The 12,170-nt window shown below is 42.3% G+C and overlaps 1 protein-coding gene across 4 annotated transcripts in view; it reads right to left on the reverse strand.

The window, feature by feature from the left end:
• Nucleotides 1–4,566: 4,566 nt before the first annotated feature.
• Nucleotides 4,567–12,170, reverse strand: part of MARCO (macrophage receptor with collagenous structure) — a 33,726-nt gene continuing 26,122 nt past the window's right edge. For 2 of the 4 annotated variants that reach the window (XM_080998247.1, XM_080998244.1), the window contains 4 exons: nt 11,066–11,173; nt 10,547–10,591; nt 9,038–9,211; nt 4,567–7,822 (listed from right to left, as the gene is read on the reverse strand). In XM_080998247.1, the coding sequence (XP_080854373.1) occupies nt 7,689–7,822; nt 9,038–9,211; nt 10,547–10,591; nt 11,066–11,173 (461 nt within the window). In that variant the 3' untranslated portion in view covers nt 4,567–7,688. Of the gene's footprint in view, nt 7,823–9,037; nt 9,212–10,542; nt 10,592–11,065; nt 11,174–12,170 lie in introns of all 4 variants that reach the window. The other 2 variants (XM_080998246.1, XM_080998245.1) reach the window with 2 other exon arrangements.

Below are 12,170 nucleotides of genomic sequence, written 5' to 3' on the forward strand. Positions count from 1 at the left end.
CATTTTGCAAGAATGTGCATATTATGCAGACGTGCATACCAAAATGTGCACATTAAGAAAAAGTTGCATGAAATTGCGAAGTGGTGTGTAAATATGGTGAACAGCACCTATGACTGGATAAAGGAGAAACTGGGAGAAATTTGAATTGATGGATTCACCCGTTGCTAGATACAGAGTTAAAGAGGGAGGGAGCAGCCATCAGATCCTTCTCAAATGCGTAGCCAATTTGCTTCTAATGGATAGTTGTCAGGCACAGCCATGCAAATTCTGAAGGTGAAAAGAGGCAAGATTTTTCTCTTTTTTTAAAAAAAAAAATGAGCGATCTTTTTTTTTGAAGATTTGAAGCAATGAAATCTAAACATTGCTAAAATGACTGGAAATTATCGAGTAGCCTATCTGCCTAGGCACACACCTGGAGTAAGACGGTTTCTATTCAACGCAATGTCCTAGGCTCACTGATTACTTTTGTCAGTGACTCCTTGCTATATTTCTCTCGTGACACTGGACTACATCTTTATTCTTTAAATTCTAAAATGGGGATGAGGACCTTGAGCTCCACCTAGCGCTGGGAAGGAGCAATTTGTCAAAAGATCCGAAAGGAGACAAAACACCTAGAAGCAACAAAGTTGTCTGTTTCTATTGTGGATTGTGTTGTCTTTCGTCACACAATAAGAAAAAAGTTGATTCACTGTAAGGGTTTCAGCTGATAAATCAATTAAGTCTATATGCGGCTAAAACATGTGGCTAAAACAGACCTGTGGAAGGAAAAAACAAAGGACATTTATCTTGTTTTTGGATGATGTGTATGTCACAACAGCCAATGTGTCTCCAATGTGGCAAAGGAGGAGAAATGGTGCTTCTAAGGAAGTGCATGTTTTAAAAACAATTAAGCTTTTTTAAAATAAAATCAAAAAGCAACAGCAATAGCAACTGCTGCTCACAAAAGAGAGAGGGCACTATTTTAAAGCCATTTTTTAAATGTTTGATTCGTGCTCAATTAATTAATCTAATTGATGAATGGACTAGACATTGATGCCCTAGGCTTTGGACCAATGCCTGACACAGCAAACAAAGTTTATCCACATTAAGAAATATGTTAAGGTGATTTTTTCCAGCAAACGGTGGAGGGGTACATATCCTTCTGCTGTTCTGCAGAATGTTTAGAAGGGGTAGTCCCTGTTTTCTAGTATTGATCTCTAGGTAAGTTGCTGTCCTTTCCCCATCTTTTTTGTCATTTCAGGGACGCCTTGTTAAAATTGTGTTTGTGTGAGCTGCTAGAGCAGGGATCAGCTCCTTTGCCAGGGTCGCCAGAACAGATATATTTGGAACCCAAGACTCTCCAGACATTGCTAGACCTATCTCCCACCATCTCCAGTCAGCATGGACGATGATCAGGGATGATGACAGCTGGAGTCCAACAGCCTCAAAGGTCCTCCCTACCTGTTCTAGATGTTAAATCTCCAAATGAGGTGTCTGTGGATGTCTTTTCACATCCACAGCATATGTAGCAAGGCACCACACAGCCCGAATGATATGGATGTAGGGCTTTCTTCTGAAATGTCAGTGTTATATTCTAGGGCAGGGGTGGTCAGACTTCCAGCTTTATTTATGATCACCATATTTTTCGCTCTATAGGACGCACTTTTTCCCCTCCAAAAATTAAGGGGAAATGTGTGTGCGTCTTATGGAGCGAATGCAGGCTCCAAGGCTTCAGCGAAAGCAACGCGAAGCCTCCGGAGCTCAGCGGAAGCTCCTGCTGCGCTCTGAAGGCTTCACATTGCTTTTGCTGAAGCCAGGAGACCAAGAGGGGTGGGTGCGCACCGATCCCTCTTGCTCTCCTGGCTTCGCTTCGCTGGAGAGGCGCTGCGCAGCTTTCCCTCTCTGCGCAGCGCCCCTTCAGCGAAGCGGGAGGAGAAATGGAAGGGGCTCCGCTTCTCCTGCCACTTCGCTGAAGGGGCGTTGCCACAGAGAGGGAAATAATATTTTTTTCTTGTTCTCCCCCTCTAAAACTAGGTGCGTCCTATGGTCGGGTGCGTCCTATAGAGCAAAAAATACGGTATATTTCCGCTGCCAGAGCAGAGGAAAAGGCTTCTGTGATAACTTGGCCAGCCCTGGGTAGTAAACATCTTGAGCTGGAGTGGGGAAGGGGACACACCATTCACTGTTCTGCATTTAAGTAGCAAACCCCCTTGGCCCAACCCTGCCTGCCAGGCTGCTGGGTTCATGCACACAAGCTTCACATAGCTGTTCTAATGTATTGTTGATCCAGAGACTCCTTCTTCTAGTTCTTCCTGAATGCCAGTGCTTTCCCAGGGATCCCTTTGCACACAGCAATAGGCTACATTGATGCGGTGAAGAATCTTGGCTGCTGGTAGGTTGGGTGGCTCAGAAGGTGGGACAAGTTTGGAAAAGATATGGACTTATTGGCTTAAGTCAATTTTGTTCATCTGACTGCAGCCGCGTTGGCACTCCAAACCTGGGACCACGGCCAAACCTGGGACCATACATTGCCTTTTAAGTGTACACATAAGATAACCATTGAAGCAGCACATATCACGAGAGGTGAAAATATATTTTTTAATTGACCCTCCGTATCTTCTCTTCCAGATCTGATTGTATCTATAAAGGAAGCTTCATCTGATGCTTAATGACAGACTCCAGGATTCTGAGTTGAAGCTTGAAGGCTTTCCCAGGACTCGTGTCTTAAAGCAGAGAGTGGTGAGGGATGAGTAGTATAGGGCTGTCATACATTACCAGGGGTGGGGGAATTGACATCCGGGGGGGTGTTTCCAAAAGGTGGTGGATCCTAGACAAGTCAATCGAAAATTTGTGGGGGGTTTTGGGGTGTGTGTGTGTGTGTGTTTTAAAAAAGCTCGACAACTTTGGGGGTTTCCTGTTTTTTACTTTTTGAAATATGGCAACCCTAGAGTAGTGAGGAAGGTTATTCAGCATGGTTTGCTTTTCTGATTGCATGATTTAAAAGATCTTGTATATATATGCACTCTGTGTTAAAGCTGGTCTCTTTCTCTCTCGGGCTATGTCAAACATGTTGATATTATGGTGTGCACATGTGTGTTCTATATTTCTTGGGCAAAGGACAAAGTACTACAAGACTCTGTGCCACTGTATTTCTTCAGACAGAAATGCCTTCAGGTCAGCATTTGCTAGGCTTGCAGCTCAACTAAAATGACATGCGCTTTAGAAGAAATAATAAATTCTGCATAAAAACAATGGTCTAGAAATATAGTACTTAGCATTCAATTATATTCAACATTGAAATAGCAATTTCAATGATATTTTTTTCCCTTGAGTGTTTGGCCAAATACCAAATACTGGCATGCCTGGGCATAAGTAGGGGAAATATAGGAGAGACATCAGCTGGCAGTGCTGCTTTTGGAAATTCCTGAATTGCTCAGCTAGGTACATCATGATTTTCTCCTGCCAGATAGGGACACATCATTCATTCAGTCCTTAAGCGAAACTCAAAAATGGCAGCACAGTGCATTCATATTCTGCTCTTTTATTCTGCACTGTAATCTAGATATAGGTCCCGACCTGCTACTAGAAATCAGCTCTCATCATTCATCGTCATTTAGGAACTTCCAGAATCCTTTCTTTACATGTGTGGCCTGGCCCATTTTCAGCATGACTTTTCTAGGTGTCTGTTTAAATCCCCCAACCTTTGCCTAAGGCTAGCTGTGGGGTGTAAAATGGGATTCCCCAGTCCCTTTCCATGTCTGACATGCTTGTGCACTGTTGCAATGCTGGCTATTTCTATGGGGGAAATGGTGAGCACAATGTTTTGACTATTGAATGTAAAAATAACTGAAATTTCTCATAACCAGGATTCATTTTCTTTTCTTACGTATGAATAGATTTCTACCATTTGCAGAGGTACCCTATTAATTTTGGTGCCTCATGCGAATGAGACCCAAGAATCTTTATACAGTCACTAAAACTTAGGGCAAATCCATACCCTACAAATAAAGACCACCCAATCCACATTTAAAGAGCATGACTTCCCCAAGATTCCTGGGAATTGTAGTTTTCCCACTACAAGACTACATTTCCCAGTATCCTTAAGAAACTACATCTCCCAGGATTCTTTGGGGAAATCGTGCTTTAAATGTAGGGTGTGGATCTTTCCTTAGTGTCACACATTCATGGATGTATGCCAATTAACTGGAATAACAGGGCACATCTGCACTATACATTTAAACTAGATGACATCTGAGTTAACTTCTATGATTTTTCCCAAAGAATCCTGGGAATTTTAATTTTGTGAGATGATTGAGAAGTTTTTGTCACAGATCCTTTATAACTGCAGTCCCCAAGATTCCTTGATTGGGGCCTCAGACTGCTTAAAATATTTGAAATGGGTTTAAAGGTGTAGCGCAGACATGACCTTAGTTCTGAATTGATCAGTCATGTATTTTGGCTCTCCCAGGATGATAGGCTTTTGCTTATATCATCCACCTTTTCTGTTGGGCACTATGCGTTTGCCTTTAGACATTTGGTACAGGAGAGGTATTATTTAGTAAAGTATATGTAAGGTTTATTCGTCAGTGAATGGAAGCCTAAGTATTTAATTAAAACCTGCACATTCTGAAATTTACACAATATCATTATTAAACCAGCGGAAAGTTAATCATGTAAACCTTGTTGGCTCCAAATGAAAGTACTCAGCACTTAAAATAAAATAAAATAATGCATGGCTATGTTGTTTGCAGGAATGTTTTCACCAGTATACCGACTGACAAAATTCATGGAGAATAAGGCTATCAATTGCTATTAGCCATGATGGTTATGTATTACCTCCAGTGCTGGAGCAAATATGCTTCTGTATACCAACTGCTGGGAATGGCCAGTGGGGAGACGGGCACGGGCATCTAGTTGACCCCTGTGAGAACACGATGCTGGACTAGATGAGTCTCTAGCCTGATGCAGCAGGCTTCTCATTATACAGACTGGAAATCTGGAGAAATCACTCAACAGTTCATTTGCCCTTTCCCCGCCTCCCTCTCTCCATTGGCCATCTTTTCAATATTGCCGCCATCCAATCAGGCAGCAAAGCCAATGCCCACAGTCCAAAGGAATGCCATGACCATAAAAACAGTGGTACAGTGGAGCAGGAACACAGGGGAGTGCAGCACCAGAGTTTTTACTCACAGGAGGAGGGATGATGTGAACTGCTGGATTGGTTATTTGCCTGTGTTGCAAGCTTGGGAGTTTGGAGGATAGTTCTAGTCCGGCACATGATCCCCTTGTTATGGAGGCTAGTCTCAGACAATGACTGGTCCAAGGTCAACCAGTGAATCAGATCAGGAATATGAACCCAGTTCTCACAAGTCAAAGTTTAACATGGTACTCACTACACTTACTATTACAGGACTGTCAGCTGATCCTAATATAATGCCTATTGTGCCATATGGCAGGGGAGACCAATGTGGTGTCCTTCCATTTGTTGTTGGACTACCAACTCCTTTTAGCTCCAACCAGCATGGTCAATGGTCAGGGGTGACGGGAGTTGAAGTCCAGCACATTTGGAAGACACCATCTGCTATGTGCTTTTTGGTATGTATCTATAAGGAATCAACATGGATGGCTGCATTGAATCTAGGGACTCCCCTTGGAAATCATGGCTATGCAAGCCATTGTGAGCTTTGACATTTCAACATTTATCACGGCATCGAGAAATAAATCAACACATTGATTTGGAGAGCTTTGCTTCTTTTTTCACTACAGCAGCCCCCACCAGCAGTAGGAGCAGGTCACTCCTCTCTCTCTCTCTCTCTCTCTCTCTCTCTCTCTCTCTCTCTCAGAGAAGCTTGCCTCTTTGGCAATAGAAACAGTTTCATTTCTCTCCTCCACACCCAGATCCTTCCTTGGGATCATGGACAGTGTCATGTGACTTCAGCCAAACACTGCTAGAGCTCTAAGAGGAAAATAGTGAAATGAAGAAGTTATGAACAAGGCACAGAAAGGTAGACTAAATAAACATGGGCATTATCTTTCATAAGGTTCTGGGAGACAAAGGCTATAAGTGTTGCCTCAAGTCTCATCTGCTTTCGGAAGTGTTTCCGTGATGTACGTTTCAATGGGTTTATGGACAATATCCAGCTGAAGACACCTGGAAAATGATTTGGCATGTTTGAATTACAAAAGCCAGCTGCACATATTTTTCAAGTCACCTTCCTCTATCTGGATCCTCTGCATCTTTACTCAGAAGTCAGCATCCCTCAGTTCAACGGGTCCTTCATTTCTTGATTATATGGGGGCCCTTTACAAGGAAAAACTATCTCAAGGCAGCTTCCACAAAAACGGAACATACAAGCATCAAACTTCCCCAATGCAAACCATGAACAAACCTATCAGTTATAAAAACACACCCAGCTCTCCCAGCCCAAATAAAATGGGACTGCAGCCAAAACCATCAACAGCAAAAGAGCATGATAAATCATTACACAAGAGAAGGCTACTGAAAACAGTCAAGATTGGAACTTTCTTTATGTATGCAACAACAGCAGCAAGAATACTCATCGCAAAGTATTGGAAGACACAAGAGCTACCCACACTGGAGGAATGGCAGATGAAACTGATGGACTATATGGAATTGGCGGAAATGACTGGCAGAATCCGTGACCAGGGAGAAGAGTCGGTGGAAGAAGATTGGAAGAAATTTAAAGATTACCTACAGAAATATTGCAAAATTAAAGAATGTTAGAGTGATGATGGATTGAAATTAAGTGGTTTCTAGCTGTACAGGCTTTAAAGTTATATACAGATCAAGATTAAGGATTAGGATTAAAAAGGTTAAAAGAATGGAAAATTGGCTATTAATAGATAAAAACTTAATGTTATATTACATTAAGATTAAGGATTGGGATTAAAAAGGAGGGAAAGGAAATGCTGGACAAACAAACTGAATTGGAATACAGAAGAGTGAGGTATGAGGAGGTCCAGAAAATAAGTAAATTCAAAAGTAGTGATGAAAAGATGGAATTGTTTTTAACTGTTTTTTCTTTTTTCTTTCTTTCTGTATTTTGTATTGTGTATTTTTCTTTTTACTTTTAAATTCTTTTTTTATTAATGTGTCTTTTTTTATCTGAAACTTTAATAAATATCTTTAAAAAAAAATGAAAACAGTCAAGATTGTAGGCCTTTCTAAAGACCCTACTCCCAAGTTAATGTGATTAGGATGTAGTTCCTGTGTCATGATTAGGAACACAGGGAGTGCCCTTATACTAAGTTAAACCATAGGTCAATCTAGCTCAGCATTGCCCACGCTTGGCTGGCAGTGACTTTCCAGGGTTTCAGACAGGGATATTTCCCAGCCATACCTGGAGATGCCAGGGATTGAACCGGGAACCTTCCTCATGCAAGGCAGATGTTCTAACCACTGAGCTACATCCCTTCCCCTGCAATAATAGTTCAGTTACTGGTCTTCTAATAAAGTGAGCCCAGTTACTGATGTTGATTCCTCACATACCCAGTTAGAATAGCCTTGATCAGCAAAGGAGAATGTAGAGATGTGTTGGTACAGTGGAATTAAAGGAGTAAAACAAAATTAATCCATTCTCTGATTAGCCAAGAGATACACTCTGAAGGACAGTGCCATGCACACTTCTTCGTGGAATCATCAGTATTAAGGTATTGTTTCTCAGACATCGGAGCAGAACTGTTTTCCATTAGGCACACTCTACCCCAGCATCTTCATTATGACTGCAGTTGTTTTCACCCCAGTTACGTTTTGCACATGAATAAATGGAGAATTCTGTTCCGGTACATCCCACGTCATCCAACCAGATTTGTCCAGAGCCTGCTATCAAGCAGACATGTAACGAGTTAGCACAGGGAGGAAAAGGGTGAAAAATAACAAAGCAACAATCCATCGTGTGACTCACATGCTAATATCTCATTATGCCTAAGTACCAGGAAAGTGGAGGGTAGGGGTGGGGGAGGCTGCTTTAGGAAATGCTTCTGGAGCTGCATAACAACTGCTTAATTACTCCAGAATGAAAATTGCTTGGGAAGAGAATCTCACTCTTCTTTTCTTTTCTACCATCCTATTGTCCAGCAAACAATTTCAGACAGCAGCAACTTCTAAAGCAACTTCCTTAGCCATAAAGGAAGCATGCAGACTTTGTTGTTGTTTAGTCGTTTAGTTGTGTCCGACTCTTTGTGACCAGAGCACGCCAGGCACTCCTGTCTTCCACTGCCTCCCGCAGACTTTAGTACACTTTAATATACTTTGGACACTGGGCTGCAGTGGTGAAACACCTTCCTGGTTGGACCTGGGACTTTTGGCATGCAAAGCAAATACTTTACGACTAAGCTATGGCCCTTCCCCTATTAGGTGAACATTCCACATTCTTCTGAGAAGAAGCCAAGGCTGCCAGAGCCTTCTGTGAGTAGGCAGTGCCTGTTGAGGTTCTGATCACACCTCCACTGCTTGCTACCGCATCTCCCAAGGAGCAAAGAACTTGCTTTGCGGGTCTGGGATGGGGTACCAGGTACTAGATGGCTCCTCAAAGTGAAGGGATCCCTACTCAGCCTCTCATCATTTCCCCAACTATTTGGAAAGTGAAGATCCTGCCAGTCTCTTTTTCAACTGGGGTCATGGGAACTGTACTTCAACTATAACTCCCATGACCCCCAGTAATAAAAGATCCTGACAACAGTGTCTTCTCTTTACAAACAATCTGGGAAGGATGAGAGTCCCAGCAGGCATTTACCATCTGCAAGGGAGTTTCTATCCCATCACATTGGCCAACCTTTTTATTTTTTTCTCGGAGTGGCAGAGTCTTTCAAGCACTTGAAAACTCCCTTTAAAGGGGTCTCAAGCATTCAAACTGAATGTTCAGAGGGGAGCAGCATAAGGCTGCTTGCCTAGCTCTACTCTAGTGACATGTTTTGGATGACAAAGAGAAATACCTTCCCCTTCCCTGCTATTTTTGAACACAGTCATATTACACACAATTGAATCTTTCATTTTGCGGCTTGATTAAATCAGCCAGGGAATGAAGTGATAAATTACCTGCAGCTGCAGTGAAGGTTTCAACTACTCGGCTAAATCCCAGCATCCGACAAATCACAGCTCCATCACTAGTGTCCCAGCTGTCGTCACATATGGTACCCCATACTCCTGAATACAGAACCTCAACTCGACCACGCTGATGTCCTCCAACAAGTCTTACAACAGAACTGCTCCCTGTTGGATGTTTTTGAAAGGCAACATTTATGCACATCAGGAGACAGAGGCAACACATCAAGATTTGGGGCAGGGTGTGAGTAAATGATGGGAGAGGTGGTTTCTACACATCCCCTCCTTTTTGGTTGCTGAAATATGTGTTGTACATTCCAAGAATGAGGCCCAGCCTATTTCTTTGTAAGCTTCCAAATCAACTCTGATGGTGGTTTGAAGGGAAGCTGTTCCTGAGTAGCTGCCAACTCGCAGTGTAACACAAGGACATATGACATCACTTGGGACTTGAAGCCTAATCCTGTGATAAACATATAAAAATGATAATGTGCACATATGTGTTTACTAGTAGCATTGCTGCACTTTAGAGTACTGTTTCCTTGACCCTACTGACTGGTGTGCATGGAAATGAATCACGGATGGTGGAGGCTTCCAATGGAAACAGAAACATAAATGGCCAAAGTTGATTTGTTGGGTGTTCACTGTTGTTTTCAGTCCACAAATAATGTGTAATTGATGGCTCCCCCCTCCATACCTTGCATTGTGTTTCTTTTGCATTGAAATGAATGGTGCAGAATAATGTAATGATAACGGAATTAACAATGTAAAATTCCACCATGGCAGACAGCGAGATAAGTAATGTAGTTTTTGTCAGAATATGAAGTGCAGTGGGACAGAAACAGCAATGAATGTGGGTCGGAACAGAAGTCGATGCCTTCTTACAAGCCTAATAGGACTCCCTACACAAGGAGAAGCTGTCCCACATTTGCTTCACTAACAGAGAAAGCTTGATAAGCAAGTTATTGTGCCTCTAGTGTTCTTCTTCTCAGACACCAAACGAAACAGAGAAGCCTCACTTCATGTGGGGTTCCATATGTACAATAAAAAAGGTAAAAAGGCAAAGGACCCCTGGATGATTAAGTCCAGTCAAAGGCGATTATGGGGTGCAGCGCTCATCTTGCTTCAGGCCAAGGGAGCCAGTGTTTGTCCACAGACAGCTTTCCGGGTCACGTGGCCAGCATGACTAAACCGCTTCTGGTGCAACGAGACACTGTGACGGAAACCAGAGCGCTCGGAAATGCCATTTACCTTCCCGCCACAGTGGTACCTATTTATCTACTTGCACTGGTATGCTATCGAACTGCTAGGTTGGCAGAAACTGGGATAGAGCAATGGGAGCTCACTCCTTCACAGACATTCAAACCGGTGACCTTCTGATCGGCAAGCCCAAGAGGCTTAGTGGTTTAGATCACAGTGCCACCCATGTCTAATGTACAATGAAGCTCCACAAAACATTGGATTGGGAAAAGTTTATATACTTATAGAGAAAAAGACCATACTTGCCTGAATCCCCCTTTTCACCTTTAATCCCTTGTACTCCTGTTGCTCCTGATTTAACACAGAAGGAACAAATGAATGATGGCACATCTAGATAATTTTTTGCATTAATAAGGTTCAAATGAATTTTTTTTTTAGTTTGCCTTAACTGCATAAGATATCAGTATTTCTGGTTTTTGCCTAGTGCAAAAGCTGCCAAGTTTACTAATCATATTCAGAAGATGGGGAACGCCCCCCCCGACCCAGACATGCCCTCTTCCTCTTCCTTCTCCTGCCTTCTCATGTTCAATTTCACTCCTCTAAGCACAGTGCAACATTGCTAACCATGGTTAGGTCAAACCAAGTGTAATGATCATTGCAAACTGTGGCTTGGAGCTAACTGCTGGAATATAGTGGCTAAGAAACTGGACTATGAATAAGAAAATTCCCAGTTCAGAAGTAATCTCTGCCATGAACTTGGTGCCAATATAAAGCACATCAGATAGTAATCAGTCGTCTCTTTCTGTCTTGCCTTCTTTCTTTTACCTCTATATCCCTGATTGCCTCTGTCTCCTTTTCTTCCTGGTTCGCCTTTCTCCCCATTAGATCCGGCACTTCCTTTACTTCCTTTTTCACCAGGCATGCCTTTGCTCCCTAAGTAAGAAAGGTGGGTGTCTCAATTTCACAGGGACAAGACAACAGCAAATGGCACAAGAGGCATTACCTGCAGAAGCCATGAAACCATTATTGTGCAATAACCAAATGGATCCTGCCATTCCTCTGCCTTTTCCACAGAAATGAAAGTTAAGGGTTGTGGTCCTAAACACAGAGTAAGCCCTGGGGAACACAATGGGCTTTATTTATTTATTCTTTAAATCTGTATGCCGCTTTCCCCATTAAAACATGCTCAGAGTGGCTCACAACAGAACAGCAAAACTGCAAATCACTACATCATTACAATAGAAGTCAAAGGTCGAATAATTTTAGAACGTAACACAGCAATCCATCAAATTCCTGGCATGTGGCCCCTGGAAAGTTGCAGGGAAAGGAATGTGGCCCTCAGATAAAACTCAGCGGAGCAATGAATGTGAATTTCACCTTTGTACTGTGGGCTAATTTCTGCACACAGTCACATATTCCTCTCTATCCTCCATTCAGTCAAAAAAGAGGCATTATCAGAGTTGATGTTCACCAGGTAGCAACTGGGACAGATCCTTTTCAGTAGTGCTTCCCCGATCTCATGATTGCTCTCTCTAAGGAGGCTCAAGCTATTTTTCTTTCCCCAAGCTTTTAAAGCAACTTTTTAAGTAGTTGGAGTACTGGTTTTTGCTTCGTCCTCTTGAGAGTTTATATGCCCATGTCACTATTACAGCTTTGCTGCATTTTAATACTGCATTGCATTGTATTTTTGCATTATGTTTTAACTGTAAGTCACTCTGGGGAGCATAATAATAATAATAATAATAATGAAGAAGAAGAAGAAGAAGAAGAAGAAGAAGAAGAAGAAGAAGAAGAAGAAGAAGAATTTATTATTTCTACCCTGCCTATCTGATTGGGTTTCCCCAGCCACTCTGGGTGGCTTCCAACAGAACATTAAAAACAGAATAAACCTTCAAACATTAAAAACTTCCCTAAACAGGGCAACCTTCAG

This window comes from Podarcis pityusensis, assembly GCF_964106645.2.
Source record: "Podarcis pityusensis genome assembly, chromosome: 1".
Classification (NCBI taxonomy): domain Eukaryota; kingdom Metazoa; phylum Chordata; class Lepidosauria; order Squamata; family Lacertidae; genus Podarcis; species Podarcis pityusensis.